This window comes from Nothobranchius furzeri, chromosome 1, assembly GCF_043380555.1.
Source record: "Nothobranchius furzeri strain GRZ-AD chromosome 1, NfurGRZ-RIMD1, whole genome shotgun sequence".
NCBI classification, from domain to species: domain Eukaryota; kingdom Metazoa; phylum Chordata; class Actinopteri; order Cyprinodontiformes; family Nothobranchiidae; genus Nothobranchius; species Nothobranchius furzeri.
Window position 1 is genome coordinate 86340833 of NC_091741.1, and position 25421 is coordinate 86366253.

At 42.4% G+C, this 25421-nt stretch overlaps 1 protein-coding gene across 8 annotated transcripts in view; it reads left to right on the top strand.

Moving 5' to 3' along the window:
• Positions 1-6340: 6340 nt before the first annotated feature.
• Positions 6341-25421, top strand: part of pcdh19 (protocadherin 19) — a 76752-nt gene continuing 57671 nt past the window's right edge. For 2 of the 8 annotated variants that reach the window (XM_015947598.3, XM_070550995.1), the window contains exons 1-2: positions 6341-8638; positions 10737-11082. In XM_015947598.3, the coding sequence (XP_015803084.3) occupies positions 6507-8638; positions 10737-11082 (2478 nt within the window). In that variant the 5' untranslated portion in view covers positions 6341-6506. The remainder of the gene's footprint in view (positions 8639-10736; positions 11083-25421) is intronic. The other 6 variants (XM_054739161.2, XM_070551007.1, XM_015947615.3 and 3 more) reach the window with 3 other exon arrangements.

Here is a 25421-nt window from a genome sequence, read left to right on the forward strand (position 1 = left end):
CAATCACAGCTCTTTATGTGTTTGAAACCCCTCTAGAGAGCTGTGATTGGCTAGCCAGAGTCCTGGTAGGAGCTGCGGAGGTTCCAAAGGAGCATGCCTAGACCAAACTTTGCAAAGCAAGAATTTGGTCTAGTTCACTAGGCTAGTGTTTTTTAGCAGTTCAGAGGAGAAGTTATTGGTTTGCTTTGTATCATTGTCCAAATGCAAGGTTAGAAACTAATGGTCAGACATTGTCCTTGAGGAGTCCCAGAATTCCTGGGCCCATCAAATACTGCAAATTATCCATGTCCTGACAAAGCAAGCAGCCCCAGATTATCACACTTCCACCACCATGTTTAATTGTTGGCAAACTGTTATTTTCAATTAATGTTTCCTGTGGAAGATTTTTAAGAAAGTCTTGGGGATCATCCATGTGTTTTGGGCAAATACGAGATAAACCTTTGTGTCACGTGTTGGTCAAAAAAGGCTGTTTGACCTTGAAACTCCAATATAGCTGTATTTGTTGTCCCATCTCTTCTTTATTGTTGAATCATAGACCCCAACCATAATAGAATCCAAGAGAAGACTATAATGTTATGGGTTCTTGTGTCCTTGGGTTTCTTTAGAGTGGGATGTTTTGTTTTGCTCTACAGATCATTCAGCCCACATTATGTTGTAAGAGATTCTACTGAAGTGATTTCTTTATTCTACCAATCTTGTAGTAATCAGGTCTTGACTGGGCTATTAAAACTTAAATCAACTATCCAAATATTGTGGTTAATCACAGTTAAAGCTTGGTTTCAAGAGGGGGTCAATTTCCTTTCCATACAGGAGCAGGTTGGTTTACATCGGGGTGCCTAAACTTTTCAAAACAAGGGCAAAAATCATCAGGTTAAAAGCCCTTGTGGGTTACAAAAAGAAGAAGAAGAAGAAGAAGAAGAAGAAGAAGAAGAAGAAGAAGAAGAAGAAGAAGAAGAAGAAGAAGAAGAAGAAGAAGAAGAGATCTTTTCTATAAAGCTCCAGGAGTTGACGTCACTTCTCCCGGCATGCAACAGTTCAAATCGAAACGGCGCCATTTGGCAGGCAGAAGCCCGCAGCTGGACTATTTGTTATTGTCAGAAAACTCAATCAAACGGGAAATATGGTAGATTCCTGTTGTGCCCCAGGATGCAGAACAGATGCGGACGACATAAGGAATGAGCCATCTACAGGATTCCCCAAGATCCGGAATGCCGTAAACGTTGGATCGTTGTAATAAAATGCGCTAGTGACCGGTCGAAAATGAAACTGTGGGATCCCGAGAGTAAAGGTTTTCACTTATGCAGCGACCACTTCATATCAGGTACTTAAACCAACGTTTCCTCAACTGTGTATGGTATTTATTTTAAATGCTTTTATTACGATTCTTAGTGGGCTTCCTAAGAAGAAGTGGGCGCCTTATTTTGGCGTGGCTTTTTCTGTCTTATTACTCATAGCAGCAAGTAAACATCACGTAAAACGTTTCCTCGTGAGTTCTGCGTGCTGCCGTTTCCGTGTTTTATGATGACAGCAATTAACCGGCTAAGCTGTATTTTATTTTTAAGCAATGGTTGATCAATTGTCAGATCACACATAAAAAGCACTTTGGATTGCTATTATCTGTCTCACCGAGACTACTTACGTGTAAATCTGTTATTTGTCCGCCCATCAATCCATTTTCATCCGCGTATCTGGAATCGGGTTGCGGGGGCAGTAGCGTGACTTCCCTCTCCCCAACCGCCGGAGCCAGCTCCTCCGGGTAAATCCCAAGGGGTTCCCCGGTCAGGTCCGGTGTTGTGCTGGTAAGAAGCCCGCTCCGACAGCTTCTGGCGTTTTTAAAAAAGTATCCCAGGGGCACGGTAAGGGTCAGAGATGTTTAGTCTATTTAATTTCTGACTATATAAAACGATTTCTTCTGTTTTAAAGTGTGAAGTAAACTCCGACGAAGTAAAATTCAAGCGGATCCCATTCATGTTCATGGTTACATCCGTGTTTGTTTACCTTTTTTGCATGCCAAAATGGCGTCCACTAACTGAGAGTCACGTGGGGTCCGGAGCTCTATAGCGTCTCTCAAGATAAAAATCACGAGGTGCTTCACAAAAACAAAAAATGTAAAACTATAAAAAATAATTTAGAAAATGATTAAAAATATTTTTAAAATGAGCAAAAAATAGACAAGTGTGATTAAAAATGTAAAGAAAGAGAGTGAATAGGAAAGAGGGAAATCAATGGATCCTGAGGAAGGTGGAATAGGTGGGGAGAGCAGAACAAGGAGAGGGTGATGAAGGTTATCAGCCTGAACAAGTGAGTTTTCAGCTGCGTTTTAAAGGAGACCACTGAGTCCACTGATCTCAGGCTCAGGGGGAGAGAGTTCCAGAGTCTAGGAACCACAGCAGCAAATGATCTGTCACCTTTGGTCTTTAGCCTGGTGCTGCACAACCAGTAGGCTTTGATCACTGGACCTCAGGGACCTGCTGGGGGTGTAGGGACTAAGAACATCACCAATGTAAGATGGTGCTTGTCCATGTAAGGCCCTATAGACCAGAACCAGGATCTTGAAATGAACCCTGAAGTTGACTGGCAGCCAGTGAAGCTGGAGGAGAAGTGGGGTGATGTGGGTGTGTCTGGAGGACTTGGTCAGAAGCCGAGCACAGGCATTCTGAACCACCTGTAGACGGTTCAGGGAGGTTCTGCTCAGACACGTGAAAAGAGAGTTACAGTAGTCTAAGCGTGAGGAGATGAAGGTGTGGAGAACTGTCTCAAGTTCAGAGCGGGACAGAATGGGACTCAGCTTAGCAATGTCCCTGAGATGGAAGAAGGAAGAGCGAACAAGAGAACTGACATGAGAATCCAGGGTGAGAGCTGGGTCAAAGGTACCGCTCAAACAAGGCTAAAACAGGCGTGGTTCTCGCAGGAAAACGTATGTGAAAATTTTTGGTCTTTAGGGTAACTCCGAGATGAGTTTAGCCTGACTGTTCATTGCATGGTTGTTTATTCTTTTTCATAAAAAATAAATAAATAATTGACCTACGCACCTGTCACAGTTTTGTTGTATTTAGGAAACAAACATTTCAGGGAAATAGAAAAGTTATTTCAGTTCTTGTTTCGAATTTTATTGTTTTAGAATTTCAAAATTTAATTTGCCTGTTACTGTCCCAACAAAAATATCCACAATATTATTGGAATTTATTATTTGTTTTTGAAAATGGTAAGCCTTATCCATTTACATTTTTAAACTTAAACTGTGATTTATTACATAAATTATTTATTAAAATAAAATATTTTATTGTCTATCATGTTAATACCTTGATTAAAGAAGATTAATGCATGGTTTGTGTGGGCATGAATATGATTTATTGAAGGGGGTGGGTCTTCCCTTGGTTGGCCAGTCGAGTGGCCAACAATTTTCCAGGGGTGGCCATGATCCCCCCGGCAACCCCCTGGGGGCGCCACTGGTGCAACATAATGTTGTTACAAAAGTGTCTACATAAGTCTACATAAACAATCTTCTGGAGAGACAAAATTCTACTATCCCAGAAATGCAAGTGGGTCCACGCAAAATGAGGACTGCAAATGGCAATTTGGACATGCCTGGTTTAGAAAAAACAATGAGGAAACCACATTTTCAATTTACTCAGGTTTGTCTGATATTAAAATGTTTTAGTGATCTGAGAAGGTGACAAAAAAAAAAGGCTAAGCTCAAACTTATGTTCACAAAATGCCTATAGATATGCCTCAAGTGTTTAATCGACAGCTTGAGCATCTCAAATCAAACTATTATTAACAGGTAAATAACATCTCCATATTGCAGGGTAATGATATTTTCCTAATATCCATTTGGAGTTAAATCACTATTGATTAGGGCTGATAGGATCTAAAATTTTCATCATGAACAGAATATTAATTGTGGTCAAACTGCAGGCTTCTCCTCCAATAACAGGAGGAAATAGATATGCTGGTGCACTTCATTAATATTCCTGCGCTGCTCTGTTGTTTTTCATTGTTCGTCTGTGTGTGTGTGTGTGTGGGGGGGGGGGGGGGACGAAATGGACAAACTACAGTAATAGACCGGAGGAGCGACTGCGGACGCTAGGTGTCACCCTTGTGACTTTGAAATCCTCCCAACCCGACAGGATGTGATGGCGGGTGAGCAGACTGTCTGCAGGTTGTGTGTGTGTGTGTGTGTGTGTGTGTGTGTGTGTGTGTGTGTGTGTGTGTGTGTGTGTGTGTGTGTGTGTGTGTGTGTGTGTGTGTGTGAGAGAGAGAGAGAGAGAGAGAGAGAGAGAGAGAGAGAGAGAGAGAGAGAGAGAGAGAGAGAGAGAGAGAGAGAGAGAGAGAGAGAGGTGGGTCGACTGTAAGCGTGTGTTGCTTCTATCAGGAAGAGAAAAGTGAGATTTCAAGGAGGGTGATGACAGTCTGCAATATATGCTCTCAGAGGAAGTTCATATTCAGTTCCTGTACGTTTTCTTCCTACTGGGCTCAGAGGAACACTCATAACGTCACCCTGAATTATTAGGAGATAAGAGAAAGGAGATTATTCGACTTAGATTATAACTTAATTGATGTTGTTCCTTTTATTATAATAATGAGCCTTCAGTTCACCTCATTATTAAACAATTAGCACACCTCCTTATTGTAATGGAATCACCTTTTATTATTACTTGATATGAGCTAATTATAACTAATTAAGCAGGTTGGAGGCTGCCTAAATCAGTCATATGTTTATTTCACATTATCACGTTTGAGATCAGTTTGTACCACCATTCTGTTTAATGTGCATTCAAAGCTTAAATGCATATTTAAGTAAACGTTTAGATTGTTATCGATGTTGGAAATCACAACCATGTTTAAACTGGTTATTGCAACAGGAGCATGCTGACTTCGTAACATAAAAAGGTGACAGGAAAGTATCTATTTCACCCGTTTAGCGTGTTATATGGTTGTTTTTCAAAACCGTAAATCAATTATTTACTGGGGAAAAAACGTTTAAAACTAAATACTAAAAGCTCATTGGCTCTGCATGCAATGGTGCTTTCTATGAGTGCATGTTAGTGAGACTCGGTAAAAATGTGTGATGTGAAAGCAAAGATCTTACAAATAGAGGGGGATAAAAGTTGCGCTTATCCTCATGCTTCTGTGGAAGCAATAAATTAAAAATAAATAAATAAATAAATAATTTAAAAAAGCCCACGGGAGTCTTTTCAAAAGCTCCCCACCTTCCATGAGTACCCCAGACCCTGCTTTTCGCAACCAGCTCACGACCATCAAAGACGCCGCATCAACCCTATAATTGCCAGTCGAGTCCCCCATCTGCAGGAGAACAGGTAGTTTCGTTGCTGTACTTTGCCCCACCCACCAGCAGCTCCAGCCCTCCTGTGTAACCCCTGATTGGCTGAGGGGATTGCGGGTCCGGAGACTGAGCGCTCGGCTTGGAGCTGCGCGTCTGACAGTGTGCATCAGTGAAGCGAGCGGAGCGCTTGTTGGAGTCAACTAGACAGCCTTCTGGCAACGCGTGTTGATTTCCTTTTTTCCTTTTTTCTTGCTGGATATAGGCTTCTGCGCCTCAGTTTGCTGCGGCACAATATTAAATGAATGTACAGAAGGACCTGGCACCGTTTCATCCCACTGGCTTTGGGCTGCATTTTCAACGGATTTTCCTGTTTGTGTTTCATGGACTAATGTCTGGGATCCCGGCTTTCCAAGTGAGATCCGAGGGAATTCATTAGTAAGTGAAAGCTTGAAGATTCTGCGGAAAGACTCATCCTGGTGGAATAGGACGGGATTCAGGACTTGAGTGGTGTGAGAAAGACGCACAACTGCACCCCTCTTACAGGCAAAGAAATCAGGACTTGGGCTGTTTAATATTTTTTATTTCTCTTTTCATCAGATGCGCCTTTTATCACTCTACCAGTCGAAGGAAGATGCAATGTAATCACCGCCTCTTCAGATTTTAACCATCAGTGTGGTGAAACCCAGACTTTCTGAGCGCCATCACTTCATCTGCACGGAAGATTAAGATTTTTGTGGACTTGCTCACAGGATTTCTCATTCTGACTCTAAGCAGTCCTCCTTTTCCCCTTTCAGCTCACTTTGGAAATGGACAGTTCATCGCATGAGTCATGTGTGAGACCGGTCTGCTGCCTGTGAAGAGCTGCCCGGATTTACTCCGCTAGTTCACAACTGCGAGAAGCATCAGCATGTTTCTACCATCCTGTCGTCCTCATTGCTTTTCCCGCTGCAGTAGACCGAAGGATGTGCTGCGCCTCAGAAGAGCCAAATAAGACGGCACTTGTTTAGAATACTGATTCGGATCATGATATGATTCTCATATAGAAGGAAAAATCCCACAGCAACACTTTTTAAACGGACATTTTACTGAGATGATTAGTTTGTATAATTTCCCTAGTTATCTTTGACGCGCATTTTTGTGCGTAATTAGCCTGATCTTTATTCTAGGCGCAGGGGAAACAAAGAAGAAAAACTCAACAGGTACGACGCAAACGACGGAGATGGAATTAATACAATTAACTGCTCTGCTCCTCTTATTTTGGGTCGGGACTGAGGCTGTGATCAACCTGAAATATGGAATAAACGAGGAGATGAAGCCCGGGTCGGTGATTGGAAATGTGACAAAGGACGCACTAAAGCAAGGATTTCAAATTGCACCGCAGCCCCCTTATTTGAGGGTTATTTCCAATTCGGAACCACGGTGGGTGGAACTGAGCCCAGCCGGAATCCTTACAACCCAGATGAAAATAGATCGGGATGTGGTTTGCAGACAAAACCCAAAGTGCATTATTTCCCTAGAAGTGATGTCAAACTCCATGGAGATCTGCGTCATTAAAGTTGAAATCGAGGATTTGAACGATAACGCACCGAGGTTCCCAACGAGCCATATTGACTTAGAAATTTCTGAGAATGCATCCCCTGGTACCAGGTTTCCCCTAGAGGGGGCAAGTGATCCGGACTCGGGGATGTTCGGAGTGCAGTCTTACTCCATCACCCCAAATGAGCTTTTCGGACTCGAAATAAAGACCAGAGGGGATGGGTCCAAAATAGCTGAGCTTGTTGTGCAGAAATCCTTAGACAGAGAGACCCAGTCCCATTATACATATGAAATCAGTGCAGAAGATGGAGGAGACCCTCCAAAGATAGGTGCGGTTCAGTTAAATATCAAAGTCATTGATTCTAATGACAACAACCCTGTTTTTGATGAGCCTGTCTATACTGTTAATGTGATGGAGAACTCCCCCATCAATACATTAGTCATAGACCTGAATGCGACGGATCCTGATGAGGGCACTAATGGGGAGGTTGTGTACTCATTCAACAGTTACGTCACAGAGAAAACGAGGGAGGCATTCAAAATTGATCCCAGAACCGGGATCATCACCGTTAACGGGGTTTTGGATTATGAAACCACGCAAATATATGAGATTGACGTGCAGGCCAAAGATTTAGGTCCCAACTCCATCCCGGCTCACTGCAAAGTGACAGTGAACGTGATGGATACTAACGACAACCCACCTGTCATCAGTTTGCTCTCACTGAACACAGAGATGGTGGAAGTTAGTGAGAACGCGCAGCGTGGCTATGTCATCGCGCTGGTGCGAGTGTCGGACAAGGATTCAGGGGCCAACGGGAAAGTGCAGTGCAGGCTGCAGGGCAACGTTCCGTTCAGGCTGCAAGAATATGAGAGCTTCTCTACTATACTTGTAGATGGCAGGTTGGACAGAGAGCAGAAGGACACATACAACCTGACCATCCAGGCAGAGGACAGCGGCACTCCTCCATTACGCGTCACTAAGTCGCTGGTGGTTAAAGTCACGGATGAAAATGACAACCCGCCCCACTTTCTTAAGCCTCACTATCAAGAGATGGTGATGGAAAACAACCTCCCAGGCTCGTGCCTGCTGGCAGTGTCTGCAGAGGACCCGGACCTGGGGATGAACGGCACCGTTTCGTACTCCATAGTCCCCGGCGAGATTAAGCATATGGATGTAAACACATATGTCAGCATCAACCCATCAGGGCGCATTTACTCCATGAGGTCATTCGATCACGAATACACCAGGACTTTTGATTTTAAAGTTTTGGCCCGAGACAACGGCAACCCCTCCTTGTCCAGTAACGCCACCGTGCGCATTGTCGTGCTAGACGTGAATGACAACACACCTGTTATGACCAGCCCCCCGCTGGTGAACGGCACCGCGGAGGTGTCCATCCCCAGAAACGCTGGGGTGGGTTACATGGTGACCCAGGTGAAAGCTGATGATTACGACGAGGGGGAGAACGGCCGGCTGACCTACACCATCTCCGAGGGGGACAGGGCTTTCTTTGAGATTGACCAGGTGAACGGGGAGGTGCGCTCCACTAAGATGTTTGGAGAAAACGCCAAACCCACCTATGAGATCACGGTGGTGGCGAGAGACCACGGCAAGCCCTCTCTGTCGGCCTCGGCCTACATCGTGGTGTACCTCTCCCCTGATCTGAACGCGCAGGAGACTATTGGAGCCGTCAACCTGTCCCTCATCTTCATCATCGCGCTGGGTTCTATCGCAGCCATCCTGTTCATCACCATGATATTTGTGGCAGTCAAGTGCAAGAGGGATAACAAGGAGATCCGGACGTATAACTGCAGGTACTGAACTGTGGGTGTGTGCGTGCGTGTGTGCGTGCGTGTGTGTGTGTGACAATGCACTGCTTTTATCATGCAGCATGTAGGCCCTGAGTGAGGACTGCAGATCTTTTTCTCCCCTCCCCTCTCTCTCACAGCTGAGGTAGACTTAAATGAACCGGCTGCTTTAAATCACACCCGTTCTGCTGAGGCCCACTGTTCTGGGTTGGAGAACCCTGATTGATGGATTAAATCCTCCCATTGTAACCAATTGACTCATAAATACAACGGTTCAGCTGTCATGTTCAATTTGCGGATGTGTTGCCGGACAATTAACGTCCCACTGACTCAATGGAAGTCCCAGACATTTATTATTTAACGTCCACCGTGGCTGATTGGCTGTGATCAGCTTTAATCTGGTGTGATTATGGACAGTCCTCCAGGATCACTCACACGTCTCTACATCAAAGCACACCAGCAAAACCATAATATTAGTAATAATAAACATGAAAAAAGAAGGTTCTAGCCCTTCCCTTTATAACATCTGTTAGATCAGGAGCTGTTAAGGAAGATTTACAGATTAAAGCAGTTGAATGTTTTGCAGATCCAGCTTTTATGAAGACTGTTTTCTTCATCGATCGGAACGTCAGCTCTGGCTTTGATTTCCCTCTGTGTGCCACGTTACCACTGTAAATTTACATATAGATTGGATTTGAGAATTTAACCTGAAGCTATAATCATATTTTATTCCTCGTGTAGTTTTGTTGATTTGAGGTTAACTTCATTTTTAAGCAGTGGTGGTCGTGAAAAAGGACAGACATTAACTCAATATCTATATTTTTATCACAGAATTGACTAAAATAGGTTTCTTTTTCACTTGTTAAATGTCATGAAATGTTTGCTACTCTACTTCTTGACACCCTAAAATACTTTTTATTGATTGGTAATAGAGGGAAATCAATTAGGTGACTTTTTGATTAAAACTGTAGCTGATTTTTTTTAATGACAATCATGCTACCTCCCCAATAGAAATTAAAAACAAAAACAAATTCTGATTACTTTCCTCTCCTCCTGCATGTCCGTCTCCCTGCTGGGAGCTTTAATCAGCACTGATGTGCTTCTGCTTCTCAGTCACCACCTCAAACATGAGGAGCGGTTATCTCCAATTTATTGCTTGTCCTGTCAGTCTGACTCTGAAATTCCTCCACCCAGATGATAGAAAAGGAAATGTTGTATTTTCCATCCTTGCAGCCGATTTCTTTCTTTCTCATTTTTGTTTCCTCTGAATAAAGAGGGGATTGGAGCTGCTTCTTAAGATGTAACCTAAAAGATTCAATGGAAACAAACTACAGTAGTCATTGTGGATGTGGCAATGCATTTAGGTTAAAAACAAAGGCAAGTGAGGATTTGCATGAAAAGTAACAAATAAAACATGAATACTTTTAGCTGAGTGTAAGATACTGTACTGTTCTGCATGGTTTACCAAACTACCAAATTTCAAAAGATGCTGTAAATAAATATAGAAACTGTCCAGTGAAGTTTGTATTTAGCTTATGTTATGCTTAAAAAACTGCAAGGCTGTGCAAAGAGTGAATATTTCCCCAGTCTGGTGATCCTTTGATAAAACACGGCAGTGTTGCTCATTTGCCCTTATTAAAGTCAAAATTCCCAGTTCCAGTTTGCAGAAGTCACAGAGAGCAGCTAAATTAATCCGAATCTGCAGTTCTCTTGCTTTTCGTCTTGCTTGTGGGCTAAATGAAAAAAAAAAAGAGGAATTAGACGAGGCTTTGTGCTTTGAATATGATTGCATACACCGGTAGTGCTCAGCATCAGTGTGCCCATTTGCTTTGCTCCTGTGGTTTTGGCATGTTTGCATTTTGTCGGCCTGTTTGTGTCAAGTTGATTGTTGAGCATGCAAATGCAAACAAACAGAGGATTATAGTTTTGTTGTAAGCTGGGTGCAGGAGGTCACGTATGTGAGCTGTTCCTCACCTGAGCAGGGGCAGAGAACCTGTTTCTGGCACCCGTGGTTGAAAGGCACCCAAGTTCGCATGATGGGTGAGCTTTCTGACTGTCTGAAGGGTGGGGGAAGACAGAACACTGCTTTATTGAGTCTGTTCAGTTTCTTCTACTTGCGCAGGGTGGCGGAGTACTCATATGGCAACCAGAAGAAGTCCAGCAAGAAGAAGAAACTGAGCAAGAACGACATCCGCCTGGTGCCTCGAGACGTCGAGGAGACAGACAAGATGAATGTGGTGAGTTGCTCATCTCTCACCTCCTCGCTCAACTACTTCGACTACCACCAGCAGAGCCTGCCACTGGGCTGCAGGCGCTCCGAGAGCACCTTCCTCAACGTGGAGAACCAGAACTCACGCAATGCAGCTCCCAACCACGGCTATCAGCACCCATTCACAGGACAGGGTCACCAGCAGCCAGACCTGATCATCAACGGCATGCCACTGCCAGAGGTGAGATACAATCCAATGTGCTCTGTCCTTGATCCTTGGCTGGTCTGCTTTAGCTGTCAGGCATAAAATAAAACCTATTTAAAATGGCTTCCCATGATGTAGTATAGTCTAACAGCTAAGAAAGTCTTAGCCATGAAAAGGTTAAGTCCCCATAATTAACAAGCCTACTTGATCAAATTGAATCATTGCACAGCGGAGAAGCTAGTTATGGAGCTAATGCAACACATCTTAAAGTCTAGTGATATTTAGCACTCTGTTGCACCAAAAAGCATGTAGTGTCAGTGAAAAAAAATTGTGGCTGATAGAAAAGCTGAGCTATTTGAAATGGGAACGTGTCAGTCGAGTGGAATCCTTCAAGGCAATTCAAGGTGCCCAAACAGCGGAGCTGACCTGTGATGAGAATGCTTTGCCAAGCAGAATTTGGAGCCCTGACAAAGTGGATTATTTGGCCCCTCTTACTGCACTTGTTTTCTTTTTTTTCTTTTCTTTGTGCGTGCTGAGCTGCTGCAGAATGAGCAAGAGTTTGTGCACCTGCCAGATGTATTGACTCGGCTAATCAGCTCCACCACACATCATTTCAGGTGCTAACAGAAAGAGTAATCATTGCTTAAATCTGTATGTCGTCCATTTGGCAGCAGCGTTGCTGCATGGCTGCTCAACGCAGCAGGCCATTGAATTACCCTGACATACCACGAGTGGCTTTAGCAGAGCAGCGAACATCTGACTTGAAAGATTATTCAAGCTGACAGGTGTATGCCAACCAGCTGATCTTTAGTTTATAGATTTTCGTATGTATGAGCTCTTCTCTTGGATTCTGTTTGGCAATGTCTACTCTTTTTGTCCATGACCCACTTTCCTCATGGGAGTGAGGGATATTTATGTTTGTGTGTGTGTGTTGTGTGAGGAATTGCATCAGTCTGTGTGTTTTTACGAGTATTTGTGTCATGCTTACTCATATAGACAGCAGCAAAACATGCATGCTCATTGCACACACACACACACACACACACACACACACACACACACACACACACACACACACACACACACACACACACACACACACACACACACACACACACACACACACACACACACACACACACACACGCTGTCGTGAAATTGATGAGTCCAATCTCCGTTTGACATTCAGTGAGGAGAGAGAGGGGTGTGTTGGCTTGGGAGAGGGGGTCTTAAAACAAGAAAAGCAAGAAGGATATTGATATATCGACTGGGTGATCCAGAGAGATTCAGGCACTATTGGATGCTGAGGGGTCAATGAGACCTACTTACAGGCATGCTGATTTACTGGGCCTGTCGGAACCGCTTGCTGTGTGTGTGTGTGTGTGTGTGTGTGTGTGTGTGTGTGTGTGTGTGTGTGTGTGTGTGTGTGTGTGTGTGTGGGAACAACACAGGTGGAACCATGGGCAGTGTTTGGGGAGTGTTGTCTAGTGGTGTTATGCCAACTTGGGGAATTTTCCACATGCAAGCAGTAACCTGTATGCTGCAATTGTGGTTGAGTGCTTTGCTGCATTTTGCAACTTCTTTCTAGCCAAAGGAATAAATAAGGATGTGAGCACAGAAAGCTATCTTAAAAAGATCGTTCCTGGCTATAGCATCCAATAAAAACCAAATGAGACTGAGGATTAGGAGACTCCGTATTGGTTTCAGCTGTAGAAAAAAACAAGAAGGAAACAAATACAGGGGAAGATTGATTTTGATGATTCATTATGCAAAGCCTAAAGCTGTCTTGAAAGAGAGGTAAGATGGGAAGGGTGAGTCCTGAGTCTTAGTGCCAGGTGCCTTAGCCAAGACCACGTTCTCTCATTTTCTTAGAGGCATTTGATTGGCTTGATAGAGGCTGGAGCTATTTAGCATGCAGCTTTCGCCTCTCTCCGTCTTACTCTTGATGTTGACAAACATCTCTTTGACCCAGTCTGCACAGTTTATCTGGACTGTGAAAAGAGGAGTATGTGTGTGTGATTGAGGAAAGTAGGGAGAAGTGGTGGCATGAGCGTAACCCTGCACACCAGTTGTCATTGTTTTCTCTCCTCCCCACTGTGACATTTGCAAGAAGCAGAAGCTATGCAGTGAGTGCAGATGTTGCTCTTAAATAAAAAATGTGTTTGGTTTAATTAAAATGCCATTTATAGAACAAACAAACAGCAGTGAAATGACTGATAATTACATTGTCACAGTGAGCAGGCTTGGGCTTGAATCACTTGACTCCACAAGTCCTCCACCTTCCCATCGTCTGGTCTGGACTCTCACATGCCGTACTATTGGGATTACTGGGATCTAATTTGACCTACAAAATAATCGTCCTTGGTTTATTTATCAAAGTTTGATCAGTAGTTGTTTTTATGCTACATGTTGATTTCTCAAAATGATGGTTAAGAGTTTTCATGACCATGGTGCAAAGAAAAAATAGTTTTTATTCTAACATTAATTCTGGGACCATTCTTTTAGGTGATGTGTTTAGTAGTTTTGACTGAATGTTAGAATAGAATAGAATAGAATGTATTAATCCCACCGCAGCCCATACAATTAGAGACAAAGAAGAAGAAAAAATAATAAGGTAAGCACACAAAAGCAATAAGCTATTATTGTAACCTTCAGCCACTAAAACAATTAATTAAAAGGTAACTTGGTTTTTCAGAACTATGCAGCAGAAGGGAAACAGAATGTACATTCGAACAAATGTACATCTGGTATTGCACAAGTATTTAACACATACTGAATATTGTGTTGATGGTTTTGTGTACCAGGATAGTGCCAGTACCAGCTAAACTGAGTAAGCTAAACTTATGTCAGAAATTAAATATTTACAACATGACATTCCAAGTTTTAATCAAAAATCGATTATGTCTGAGATAAATATTTAGATTTTATTGTTTAATACGTTGTTTGGATGCCAGTTATTATTTTCATTCTTATCCAAATTCCTTTCAACCTAAATCTGGTCAATTTAAAACTTCAAAAAACTGTCAATTTAAATCTAATTTTGAAGAGAAAAATTTTGCTTACCCCGGGTTTCCACGGGAGCCGTCAGCAGCACATTACTGCAGCAGCACGTCTTGCTCGCGTAAGCTGCTGCTTGGCCCTTCCCACACGACGCGAAGCAGCAGGGGAGCAGCTGTCACCGACCGAGCACGAAGTCACACGAGTGACTTCGTCAGTAAACACAACAACAAGCAGGAGAAAATTGCAACATGGTTTGTGTTTTATGTTCTGTCTGTTTTATAATCGCCAATACGGACCTGAAAAACAAAGGAGACCGCTAGCTAGGTGATAACTTCTCAGTTAGTAACCTTTTTAAAAAGTAAAGCAACCGGAAGGCAGTACGTTCTTTATTCTGAAAATCTCGGTAGCTTCTCTCCATTTCCGCGTCCGATTTCCTGTCTTTCCTTCCCCAAAAATGTCGAACTTGACCCATTTCAGAGGCGTCGCGCGTAGAAAATAGAACCGGTGCGTAAAGGCCGCGACATGCTGCTCCTGAGACGCGGCTGACTCGCGCTGCTGACGGCTGCTGACGGCTCCAGTGGAAAAGGTTCTGTTGACCACAGCCGTTCCTATCAGCAGCTATGACGTGCTGCTGCAGTAACGTGCTGCTGACGGCTCCCGTGGAAAGCCGGGGTTAGATGTTGAGACAGTAAACCAACCCTGCCCCACTTCTAACATTGACCCAGTGCCGGTGTTCTGACAGAACAACATACATATCAGAGCAGCACACATGCAGTTCATGTGCATGTGCACACGTGCACCTTCATCTTGTGCTTTAGCATGCAGATGGCAAAGTAAGATGAAAATGTTTTTCGATTGTGTTCGCCCTCTAATTCTAATTAAACTTTTTTTTTTTTGAGAAAATAGAGCTTTGAAATATACAAAATGACAACCAGGGTGTCATACGGTTGTTGAAAAAGTGTATGATAATCTGATGGGTAAACTGGCACATCACAGTGTTATCCAGCTTAAAATTATATGATGACATGGCAGTGTATATGTGCTGTCAGATAGGCATATGCTGAAATATGTTTATGCCTGTCTGACAATGAATGGTGACTGGACAGAACGCGGGGTTACTCAACTAACCCAAACCGTGGCAGATTTTATTGTGAAGCTATTTGTAATTGATCTGAAGCTGTGCTCTTTTGTTAGTTTATGGGTTTTTGGCATCCTGCTCAAAGCAGCACGGTCGCACACAGTCCGACGTGGCCAAGACAACAGTGATGGGCCTCCCGTAAGGCTTCATACCTCTCTAGATGCATTTTGTACATTGCATTCTCCCTTGTGAGAACATAAACTAGTGCCTACCTCCTTGAACATCACTCTCTGTTGTTTTAAAAGCATCAGCTGTGAGATGTTTGTTAGACCTGCCTGTGGTAGGACTAATATAAATGCTCACAGGAGAATAGAGCTGTCTTCCATGGCTTAATTATAGTGAATCACTTGGTAGGGAGACAATTATACAGTAAAGGAATGGCCTTTGGCTAGAATGAGTTGAATTTGCAACATGCACGCAAGCTTTCCCCCACCTGTGAATTCAGCTAATGAGCCAAGGAGGAAAATGAGTGATTTCACTTTATCGATTAGACTTATTCGGGCAAGAGGATGTATGATTTTTTCGTTGGAAGGGTGATAAACCAACTGGAAAGAGATGATGAATGCATTTAAAAGAGGCGGTTGGTCACTGTGCAGCACGGTGTGAGATTTTTTTTGTATTCAGCTGAGAACTTTCCCATGAGAAAAAGTTATTTGATAACTGAAGCATTGAGTGCGTTTACATGCAGCCAGTAACCCTTTTAAAACCCGAATATTCACAATAACCCGGTTCCGCAGGTCCATGTAAACACCGCCAGAAACCCGGCGATGCTCATAACCGGGTTTTTAAAAACCCAGTTACTACACCTGGGGTAACCCTTTTCTAACCCGAATGTTTGGTCGTGTAAACGCATACCGGGATGTCCCCATCAAAGCGTGTGTTCTGCGCATGCTCTGTTCACAAGGAATCTTGGTCTTTTGAGTAGCGAGACGTCTTGTATGTGCCAGAACACCGGAAGTAAACAAGTTGGGAGCAAAATGGCGAGTCGCGGCACAGCACCACACTTTGAGTGACGAGGAAACTAAAGCGCAAACAAACGCGGTCGCTATCTCTTCCGAACTGGGAAACATGTTGTTGTTTTCACGGATACCGGAACAAGAAGAACCGGAAATGACGCATGTTGCGCCTGGACGTAGTCCATACGTCCTGACGCTACCCCAACGTCCGCATTTACATCGGGTTATGCAAGTTAGAGGTAACTCTTTCTATTTATGCTGGTAAACGGGTTATTCTGATCAACTCAGAAACCCGAATACCGACCTTAACCCGATCATAACCCGGATATTGGCTGCATGTAAACGTAGTCGTTCTTCCTCCAGATGCTCACCACATTTGTTTTTCAAACGTGCTGCTGTTGCATAAGGCTTTAGTTATTGTAAGTCGTATTCCAAAATGAAAGGAAAACATTCAGATAATAATCAAGAATATATTCTTCAACCAATCAAAGAGAGCCAAGTGAGAACCCAGTAAACAGAAGCATAACGAGACAGTACTGGTCCTGTTGTTTTTTTAATTTTCTGTCTCTCCATAATAAGAAAGATGTTCTGTGAGTGAAAGACTACAGGGAGAGGTTCCAGGGAGGCAGCATATCCCTCTCTATTTCTTCACATCAGGACAATATGCATGAGAGCATTCAAACATGTCATATTGAGCATGCAAAATAGATGTCATGCTGTCAGTGCATACCACACATCTGCTAAACTGCCAGTCTCCCTGCACACACCCACTCATGAATACACACACAGACATTGTATTTCTTTTGTGCTGTCACATTTATTTGAAATATGTGTTGGGACATTATCATTTACATCATTATAAGTCTAAGAAATCTCAGAGAAGCAGGAGAAAATGAAGCAAACATTTTCAATAATCAAAGACTGCTGAGATTCTGCATTTAAAGTACTTTGTTTGTGTTGGTGTGATTATGTTAGCGCAAAGTTAAAGATGTGTTTAGGACATAATAACATTATTTTTTGTGCCTCACTTGTGCTCGTAAAAATGCAGCATATTTATAAAAGTTATATTTGCATAATAATTTTTTTCCACATTGTATTCTTTAGTGTATGCTGAAGCTGCTCTTCCCTCCTTATCTCAGTAGCTTTGCAATTTAGTAATAAAACCACATTAACATTTTAAGTCGTGTGTAGTCGCTGTGTGGATTTTGAGTGTTTATTCCAGCTGCGTTTCCTCTTTGAAGACGGAATCTGGCAAAACTGTTTTTGGTTTGTTTGTTTGTTGTCTCGAACAAGCCATGATTGACGTAAAGTGGAGGACATTGCTGCTGGTTGAAAGTGTCACAGATACACAGAAAAAACAACACAGGAAGTACAGCATCAGAAATTGAATGCTAAAGCTCCTCTTATCTTGTCTTGTCTCTGGAATTGTGGATGGATCCTTCTGTACTGCAGCTGGAGACATTTTAAAACTCTTTGAAAATATACAAGTTTGTCCTGTTATTTTAAGGATCTTTGTTCTGATATAGAAAACGGAAAATTTTATAAATCTTAGCATAGTGTTTATTGATTTCTTTCAGCTTAAACTTTTTTCTTTGACTTTCAGTGTTGTATCTTTTGGAAAACAAAATAAGTACAATCTGTTTTTTCATGTATTTGGATGTCTTAAAGGGGCATTATGGAAGTTTGACGGCCAAAACATGTATAGAAATAATACATTACTTCTTAATACATTCTCCTGCGATGCAATGGTCCTGTAGAATGAGCCCTGGCATTTTAACTGTGATTGCCTGTTTTTCTGTAAAATCATTGAAAAAGAGAATTGCTCGGGTCGAGCAGGCTGCTTCATGCGCGTTCACGCTCAGGCACATAGCCCTCTGAACTGTTCTTAAAATGTACAGATACAAGAAACATCACTGGTGTGTTAGCTTGCCTGGTAAGACGTCGGACTTTCGTGCAGAAGACCCGGGTTTGATTCTGGATGTGAACATACTTCATTTAGAGTTTCTCTTTTACATTAATGGCATATATTTTTACAGTAAGATGCCCAAATTTTTATTTGAGACTCGCCGAACGGCATTTAATTCACAGATAAAAAAGATGTGGGTTCAATTTTCATTTTGGAATAATTTTTCAAGCAAGGGAAGGGCATGATCTGAGCATGCAGGAAGACTGACCCATCATAAACCTTGGTCGGCTGTGCTGAAGAGAAAGGTACAGAACCAAATTATTTAATTAATTAGCTGCGTGTTCTCCTGTCCTCTGTCCTCCGGGCCACACACACACACACACACACACACACACACACACACACACACACACACACACACACACACACACACACACACACACACACACACACACACACACACACACACGGAGCTGACTGTCTCAGCTGTTAATTTCGTTAAGGAGTGTGCACGTACAGCATGTGCGCCTCGTTCACGAGCCTCCTATTGAAGCTGCCATTACGCTTTTGGCCTGAGGGGGCAATCGCGAGCATAAAAATTCAAAAGTCCGTAAAGTCCCTTTAAAGACCAGGTTCGCTGAGAAATAGTTCTTACTTATTACTTTTAAAATACGATCGGTCACTCAGAGTTTCACATGCATGCTGAACATGAAAATGGTCTTCTACCCCTTTTTCCAGTATTAATCACTAAAGACAATAGATGGGGAAATGCTCAAGTCTGAAAAAGCCAGTCTGATTTACATGACACTATAATTCAACATTCATAGACTCACCCATCTTGCCTGGTGAGGAGGAAGGCTGTTGCTGATTTAGTGTCCAGGAGAGAGCAGAGCACGTCTCAGCTAGTAGAAGCTAACCATTAGCAATAGCATTACCAATGTTTTATCTTGAGGAGATGGAACATCAATGTTGCAAAGCAAACAGAGTCAGTAGTAGAGTCGTGTTGCTGTTAGCTAATCAGAGGTGAGATACTATAGAGTCCAAGACTGCAAATCCTGCTGTTTTCTGCTCTCCACTCATCCAGCTAACTTCAACGTCCTGAAACTAGAGCACCAGAGCTTTTGTTTCCCCACAGAAAATTACTCAAAAGGTAGTCATTTATATTAGATGGCTTAGCAAGCCAGACTATGGATGTGAATATGTAGTCTGGCTATGACCTATTGGTGGCTCTCAGTCATGGGACTGGATCTATGGTTGTCTTTCAAGTAGTCTCTTCATGCTATTGGATAAAAACAATGCAACATACTCACTGCTACAGATGTCAGTCAGTTGGGCAGCATAAAAAGTCCACAGTTGATGCCAAGGCCTTTTCAAAAAATTAGTGGCTATCTTTGTTTTTTTGCTCAGTTGCAGTAACATCCTGCCCACCAACAGAGGGATGTGATTGGCTCACCAAACCAATAAAGTGCTGTGACTGTTATGGATTTCAGTGAATGGGGAAGTCCACCATACATTGTCGAAGAAGATGCAAACCAAACTGATCGAGTGCTGTGATTGGCCAGCCACCGAACTGACAGGGGCTGCTGAGGTTTCAATGGAGCATGGCTAGACCGATCATTTTGCTTCAGCAAACTAACGGTCTAGATTCCTAGACTAAGAGACCACAGCAGATCTATGAATTAACAAGTGAATGAGTCTTTTAAAAGTTTTGAAGGTTGTTTAAAAAACTCAATCACTCATTGGTTAATGATAAAGTGAATCTGTTAATTATTCAGAGGTCATTTGTGTCACAACATTTTACATTCTCTGTCTTGCAAAGATACATTGTGTGTAATGTGAAATACTGCTGTCCATCAAAAGTAAATTAGCAGTGTGACAGTGATAGATATACACCCAGAGCCCTCCGCTTCTGGCTCCACCCATCATATTTAACTCACAGTGGGGGTGTGGCTAAAGGTCATTGAATGGCATTACGCAACAAGATTGTTTTCAGGTCATGTGCAACCAGTGCTAGTTTGACACTCGGGTGGATTTTTATAGCCTTGATTCCAGCCCACAACACTCCATCACTGCATGTCACTCTTTATAATGCTGAGGTGCAATGAAATGACAGGACATCCTAAGGCAGCCAGTCAGAAGCACCCAGGCCCGCCGGGTTGCCACCCCTCTTGTTAGAATCAGAGCATTCAGCCAGAAGAGCTCGCCCATCCAACACATGACTGACAGCATCACGTCACTGTAAGTGTGTGTGTGTGTGTGTGTGTGTGTGTGTGTGTGTGTGTGTGTGTGTGTGTGTGTGTGTGTGTGTGTGTGTGTGAGAGAGAGAGAGTGTGTGATTTGCACAGACTGTACAGGGATAGGAAAGTGGCATGTCCTTACAAATTATGTAGACGTGTTAGCAGAGGAGTAGGGATAGTTCTATTTATAGAACACCAATCATTTTTCTCCACCTGTATTTCTGCAGCCTGAAACATGTTATTACTTTTTCTGGTAAATTCAGTGTTAAAATGAGGAAAAGATTATTTCCCACAAATCACACTGACCTTTCCTAAAAGCAGTCGTTTTCTTTTTCCACTTTTGCCATACACCATGTTCATTTGCTTTCAGCGCCCTGTTTCTTTGAAATCTAAACAAAAAGCACTAAATATTTAAAATCCCTTCATTGCAAAAGAAGATCGTATACAGAAGTATATGAAAAAAAGAAGTTAAATGATCCTCAACCTTCTGATCATTTTACTTAATTAAAAAAAACAGCAATAAAAAGCAGTAAAAGAGAAAACACTTTAAATTAGTTTTAAAAGCTCTATCAAATAGACAGAATTGGCTTCCTTGTAAACCCATTAAACATGAAAGGAAGGGGTTGAGGTGGGGAGCCAAAAATAGTTACGTAATGGTTGTAGTCATCCAGCAATTTATGTTGCGCGGTCTTTATAGGACGCAAATCTAAATGCAAGAAGAGGTATAATAGTGTTGGGCTTATAGGTTGATGGGTCCACCAGCAAATGAGAAAAGGCTAAATGGAGTGAAGGGAAATGGACGTAGTGATGATGTTTATCACTGGGGAAGGGGACATCATTATGTACCTTGTTAAGCCCTGCAAGCAATGCTGCGTGGATGTAATTACCCATTTAAATTAGTTTCTTGCAGTGTATTTTTTTTGTCTTCTTCAAATTAAACTCTCCGGCACAAATGCATCGCATTTTCTCTTCTCTAATGGAGATCCCTCAGCGCTCTAGACCTAACACAGATGTATGAAAATGCTCCATCGACATAGGTGTTTGTTGAAGAGGTCATCTGAAGGCTCTCAACACGTATATTTTTTATCAAAAATAATGTTAGTGAGGCACAGATGACACACCCACACTTTAATGAGCGTATTTCTATATCCACAAGGTGTGTTTGATTACTTTGGTTTCTTAAGGTAACCATTGTGGGATTTGTTGGGATGTGTAAATATTAGTATATGTGTTATCAATGAACACTAGGTGGCAGTAGAGTGCTGCTAATATCTATAGAGGTGTAGTGTAGAGTTCAGGTGAAGTTCTGCTGATGGTTATGAGATAAATGCTGTGTGTGTGCTTGTCCCTCCTGCGGTAATAAAGTTCATATGGATAAAGTTACTTCCTGCCTGCTTTCTAACAAAAAAATGTAAAAACATTGATTGTTTTCTTCTTTCTTTTCTTCACAAAGAGTGATTTGTCAAGATAGATTTAATTGTAGTTTTAGTTGTGTTTGTAAAAAGTTTATATGGTCTTTTAGCCCAGGCTCTGCTGCCATGTTAGAGGTGCAGCTTGATGATATTTATTGATAATGTAGGGCATACATTGTGATGTTTTTCCAGCCTTCAATTTGGGCGCTGCATATGGGAATATATGCTGCATATATGTTGCATATAGGCGCTTTGTCTTTTTGTTTCTCATTCATTAATTGTAGCAACAACAACAACAATAATAATTATAATAATAATAATAATAATAATAATACTTTAAATTCCTACCCCTAATATGACTTAAATACAGAAGTTATATATTAATAACTTACATTATTTTTACCTAATAATGTCATCCCCACAGCATGCTTGCTGGGCCTACTCAGTGTTATAATTTACTTTATACATAATCTTACATTATAGATAATTGAGAAATAGGTAAAACACTTCTGTAGATTTTTTCTTCCAATACATTAAAAGGTTAATATATAACTTCTGTGAGGAGAGTGCTGCAAACTAAATACATAAAAGTTACCCACCACCATTCCCTCTCTCATTAATGCAATTCTTTCTGCCTATGTTGGAAATGCCTGTATTTACATGAATGTATAACAGAAAAGGTTAACTTGCACATTAAAATGCACACAACCCAACAGTTTCTTCCACCAGGAGAAACATTTATTTTCAGCAAGCGCTTTCAATGTCTGTTCCAAATGTGCCTACTTCCATCCCTGTATGTAGATTAACAAACATCTCTATCACCTTTAATTTTTCAGTGCATTTTCTTTCTAAGTACAGAGAAAAACCTATGAACGCATTTTTGTTAAACAGTAAAATGTAACCACAACTGTTCTACAACAAATATGTTTGTCCTAAACTCATTCCATCCAAGTGCACATAGAGGGATTTTATCGATTAGAATTATCTGTGTGTTTTCCTACTTCTAACCATGTTAGTGTTTCCCAGGCTTTTTTTAAGCGCTGTTGCTCTGAATGACAGGGAAATGGGGGGAGGGAGTTGTTGAAATGTAACAATACTCACAATGAACAGAAACTTTTCCAAGAAGCCAGCTCTGACAACAGGGAAGAATGACCTTTCCATGTGTCCTGTTTTTTTCTTCTTTTGCTTAAAACAATGCAGAATGAGGAGGATGTTTTTAGCATTTCCTCCATCAGATTAAATGTCAACTTCTGCATGCATAATTGTTGGGAGGAGGTTAAAGTGATCCAACTTGCTGTTGGAAACATGAATCTCGGGCTCAGATTGTTGCAGAACTGCAGAAGTATGGGTATGGGTTTCACCTCCTTTACAATAATTATAACATCTAAATCCAGCAGGAAACAGAAGCATTACCCATTTGTCACATTTCTACCTTTTTGAAGATTTGAACGGGAACACGGCAAACAAAAGGGAGCAAACCTCATTGTGTTACGCAGACAAATGCTGTATTATACCTTTGTATTGTTCACTTCACTTGTGGAGAAGGCTCCTGTTTTTCATCTTCTTTCATTCCAGCAAATTCATACAGTGCTTTTGTTTCTAGACGTAAACCTGGATTTGCATTAGGGAGTGCATGTATGGTCTGTTGGATGAGCGCAGAGGCTGTTGGCAGGCTAGCCGCTGCAGCAGCAACATCAGGCGCCTCAGAGGCATGCAGCAGCATGGCTGGAGGAGCAGCAGGGTAGCGTAATTGTGCATTGTTCATCCACAGAGCTGAGGAAGAGCATGTAATGAGCCTTAGCATTTTCACCCAGCCAGCCTAATGGGCTATGACCAAGTGTAGGCCTCTCGGAGCCCTCGCGTTCCCTCTGCCCTGTGTGGCCGGTGTCTCGGGCCTCTGCTTTTCTTTTCTCTGGCTCCCCCATTCTTCTCGGCCCGATCAGCGTGAGTCACTCCTTCAGTCCTGTTATCCGGCTCCTTTATCTCTGCTCCTTTCCCATTGTGCTGCTGTCTGAGGGGATGGTGGGACCCCTAATGTGTGCAGTGTGTGCCTCCCTTTTCTCATTCATGATGTCTGCAAACCTCTGAGTGCTAAGTCTGATTCAGGCTGACATAAATCAGAATGGCTCATTGATGGTGCTCCGAATGCGGCGTGATTACATTAAAAATCCAAATGCTGAATACAAATAAAGTTCAGGGGAGAATTTGCTGATGTTAGTTGTAGGGGATTTGTTAGCACTCGGCTCATTTTTCTATCAAAAGCTGTTTTGCATTTTGATTATCTAATTTTCCTGAAAGCAATTCAGGTGGGCTTGTGCTTCACTCAGGTTTGTTTTCCTGGGATTAGGGCTTTTACAAAGTGCCGAGGCATATTATTTACACCCATACCCAGTTTCCACAGAGGCGGGGAACCATTTCTTTGCTTAAGTAATACCAGGTCGAGTCGGAAAGACAAGAACGTGGACTATGCAATACATTAGACACTCTTGAGAGGGTGTGGAAGTAGAAAACACCACTAACCAAATGATATTACAGATAATTGCCTTACTTCACCTACATCTTTGTGCTCAGTGCTGAGGCTTAACATCGCTGTTTTTTTTTAAATTCATATGTCCATGTTTTGAAATCACAAAGCACATACGGCCAAGTTATTGAAATTAAAGTGCTTGGCCTCTGTCAGGCTGAGAACAGAGCGCCGGATATTCCCCATCCTCCTTTGCTCAGCTGCTCCCAATTCAGATTTGTGGAAGCCGAAGAGTAGGGAAGGCAACATGTCTGTGCTTGTTAAAGTGAAGATTGCTGCTAATGTTGGTGCTTTAATAACGTAGATTGACTCCTCCTCTGGGGAGCACGGCAGGAAGGTCGCTAAGGAGCCGAGTTGATGCTTTCACTGGTCCGGGGACTGTTTCATCAAAGCACGCTGTTTTGCATCAATACGTATAATACATTCACATGCATGCACGCACACACACACACGCACACGCACACACACACACACACACACACACACACACACACACACACACACACACACACAGAGACAAACGCTGCTTCAGGCTAAAGCAAGGGTCGGCAATCCGCGGCTCTTCCATCCATCAGATGCAGCTCTCTGTGCTTGTAAAATAATGAATGGATATTTAAATAAAAAGCTTTAAATTTTAATGCATTAATTTTACATATGGAAGCTAATTCTAAATGTAAAGATTGTTGGCGTAAACCTGAACAGGTCACACTTGTGCGTAATCATATAGGCTCTTTCTGAGCTGAAGAGGATGTGAGATTCTGGGATTCTCCTCAGACAGTCTCCTGGATGTGTCGCCACATTGGAGACAGGAACAAGCGCTATTCAGCCAAAGTTTCATAATCAGGGAACATTTTCTAAGTGACAGGTCTCTCTGAAAGACAGGGTTTGGAAAACGCTCGCTTCAGTCGGAGGAATCTTCCCGCATGCGCTCTGGTTCTGCGACACGCTCCAAGCCCCTCTCCACATCTTCAGCTCGCTGTGCACCTTATGTAGTACACGCTGACAGTGAGCTGCGCTGAGCAGTGACCAGCTCAGATGTTCAGATGGGAATCATTTCTTGAGTGATTTAGCTACATCTGCGATGTGCGTAGAATAAAGTGTCAGTTCGTCTGCATGTGCCGGGGTAATTCTTTCTATTCTTTCTCCGTCAAAATAAACGGTCAAATACGGGAACTATCCGGTCAACACAACACAAGCCCTAC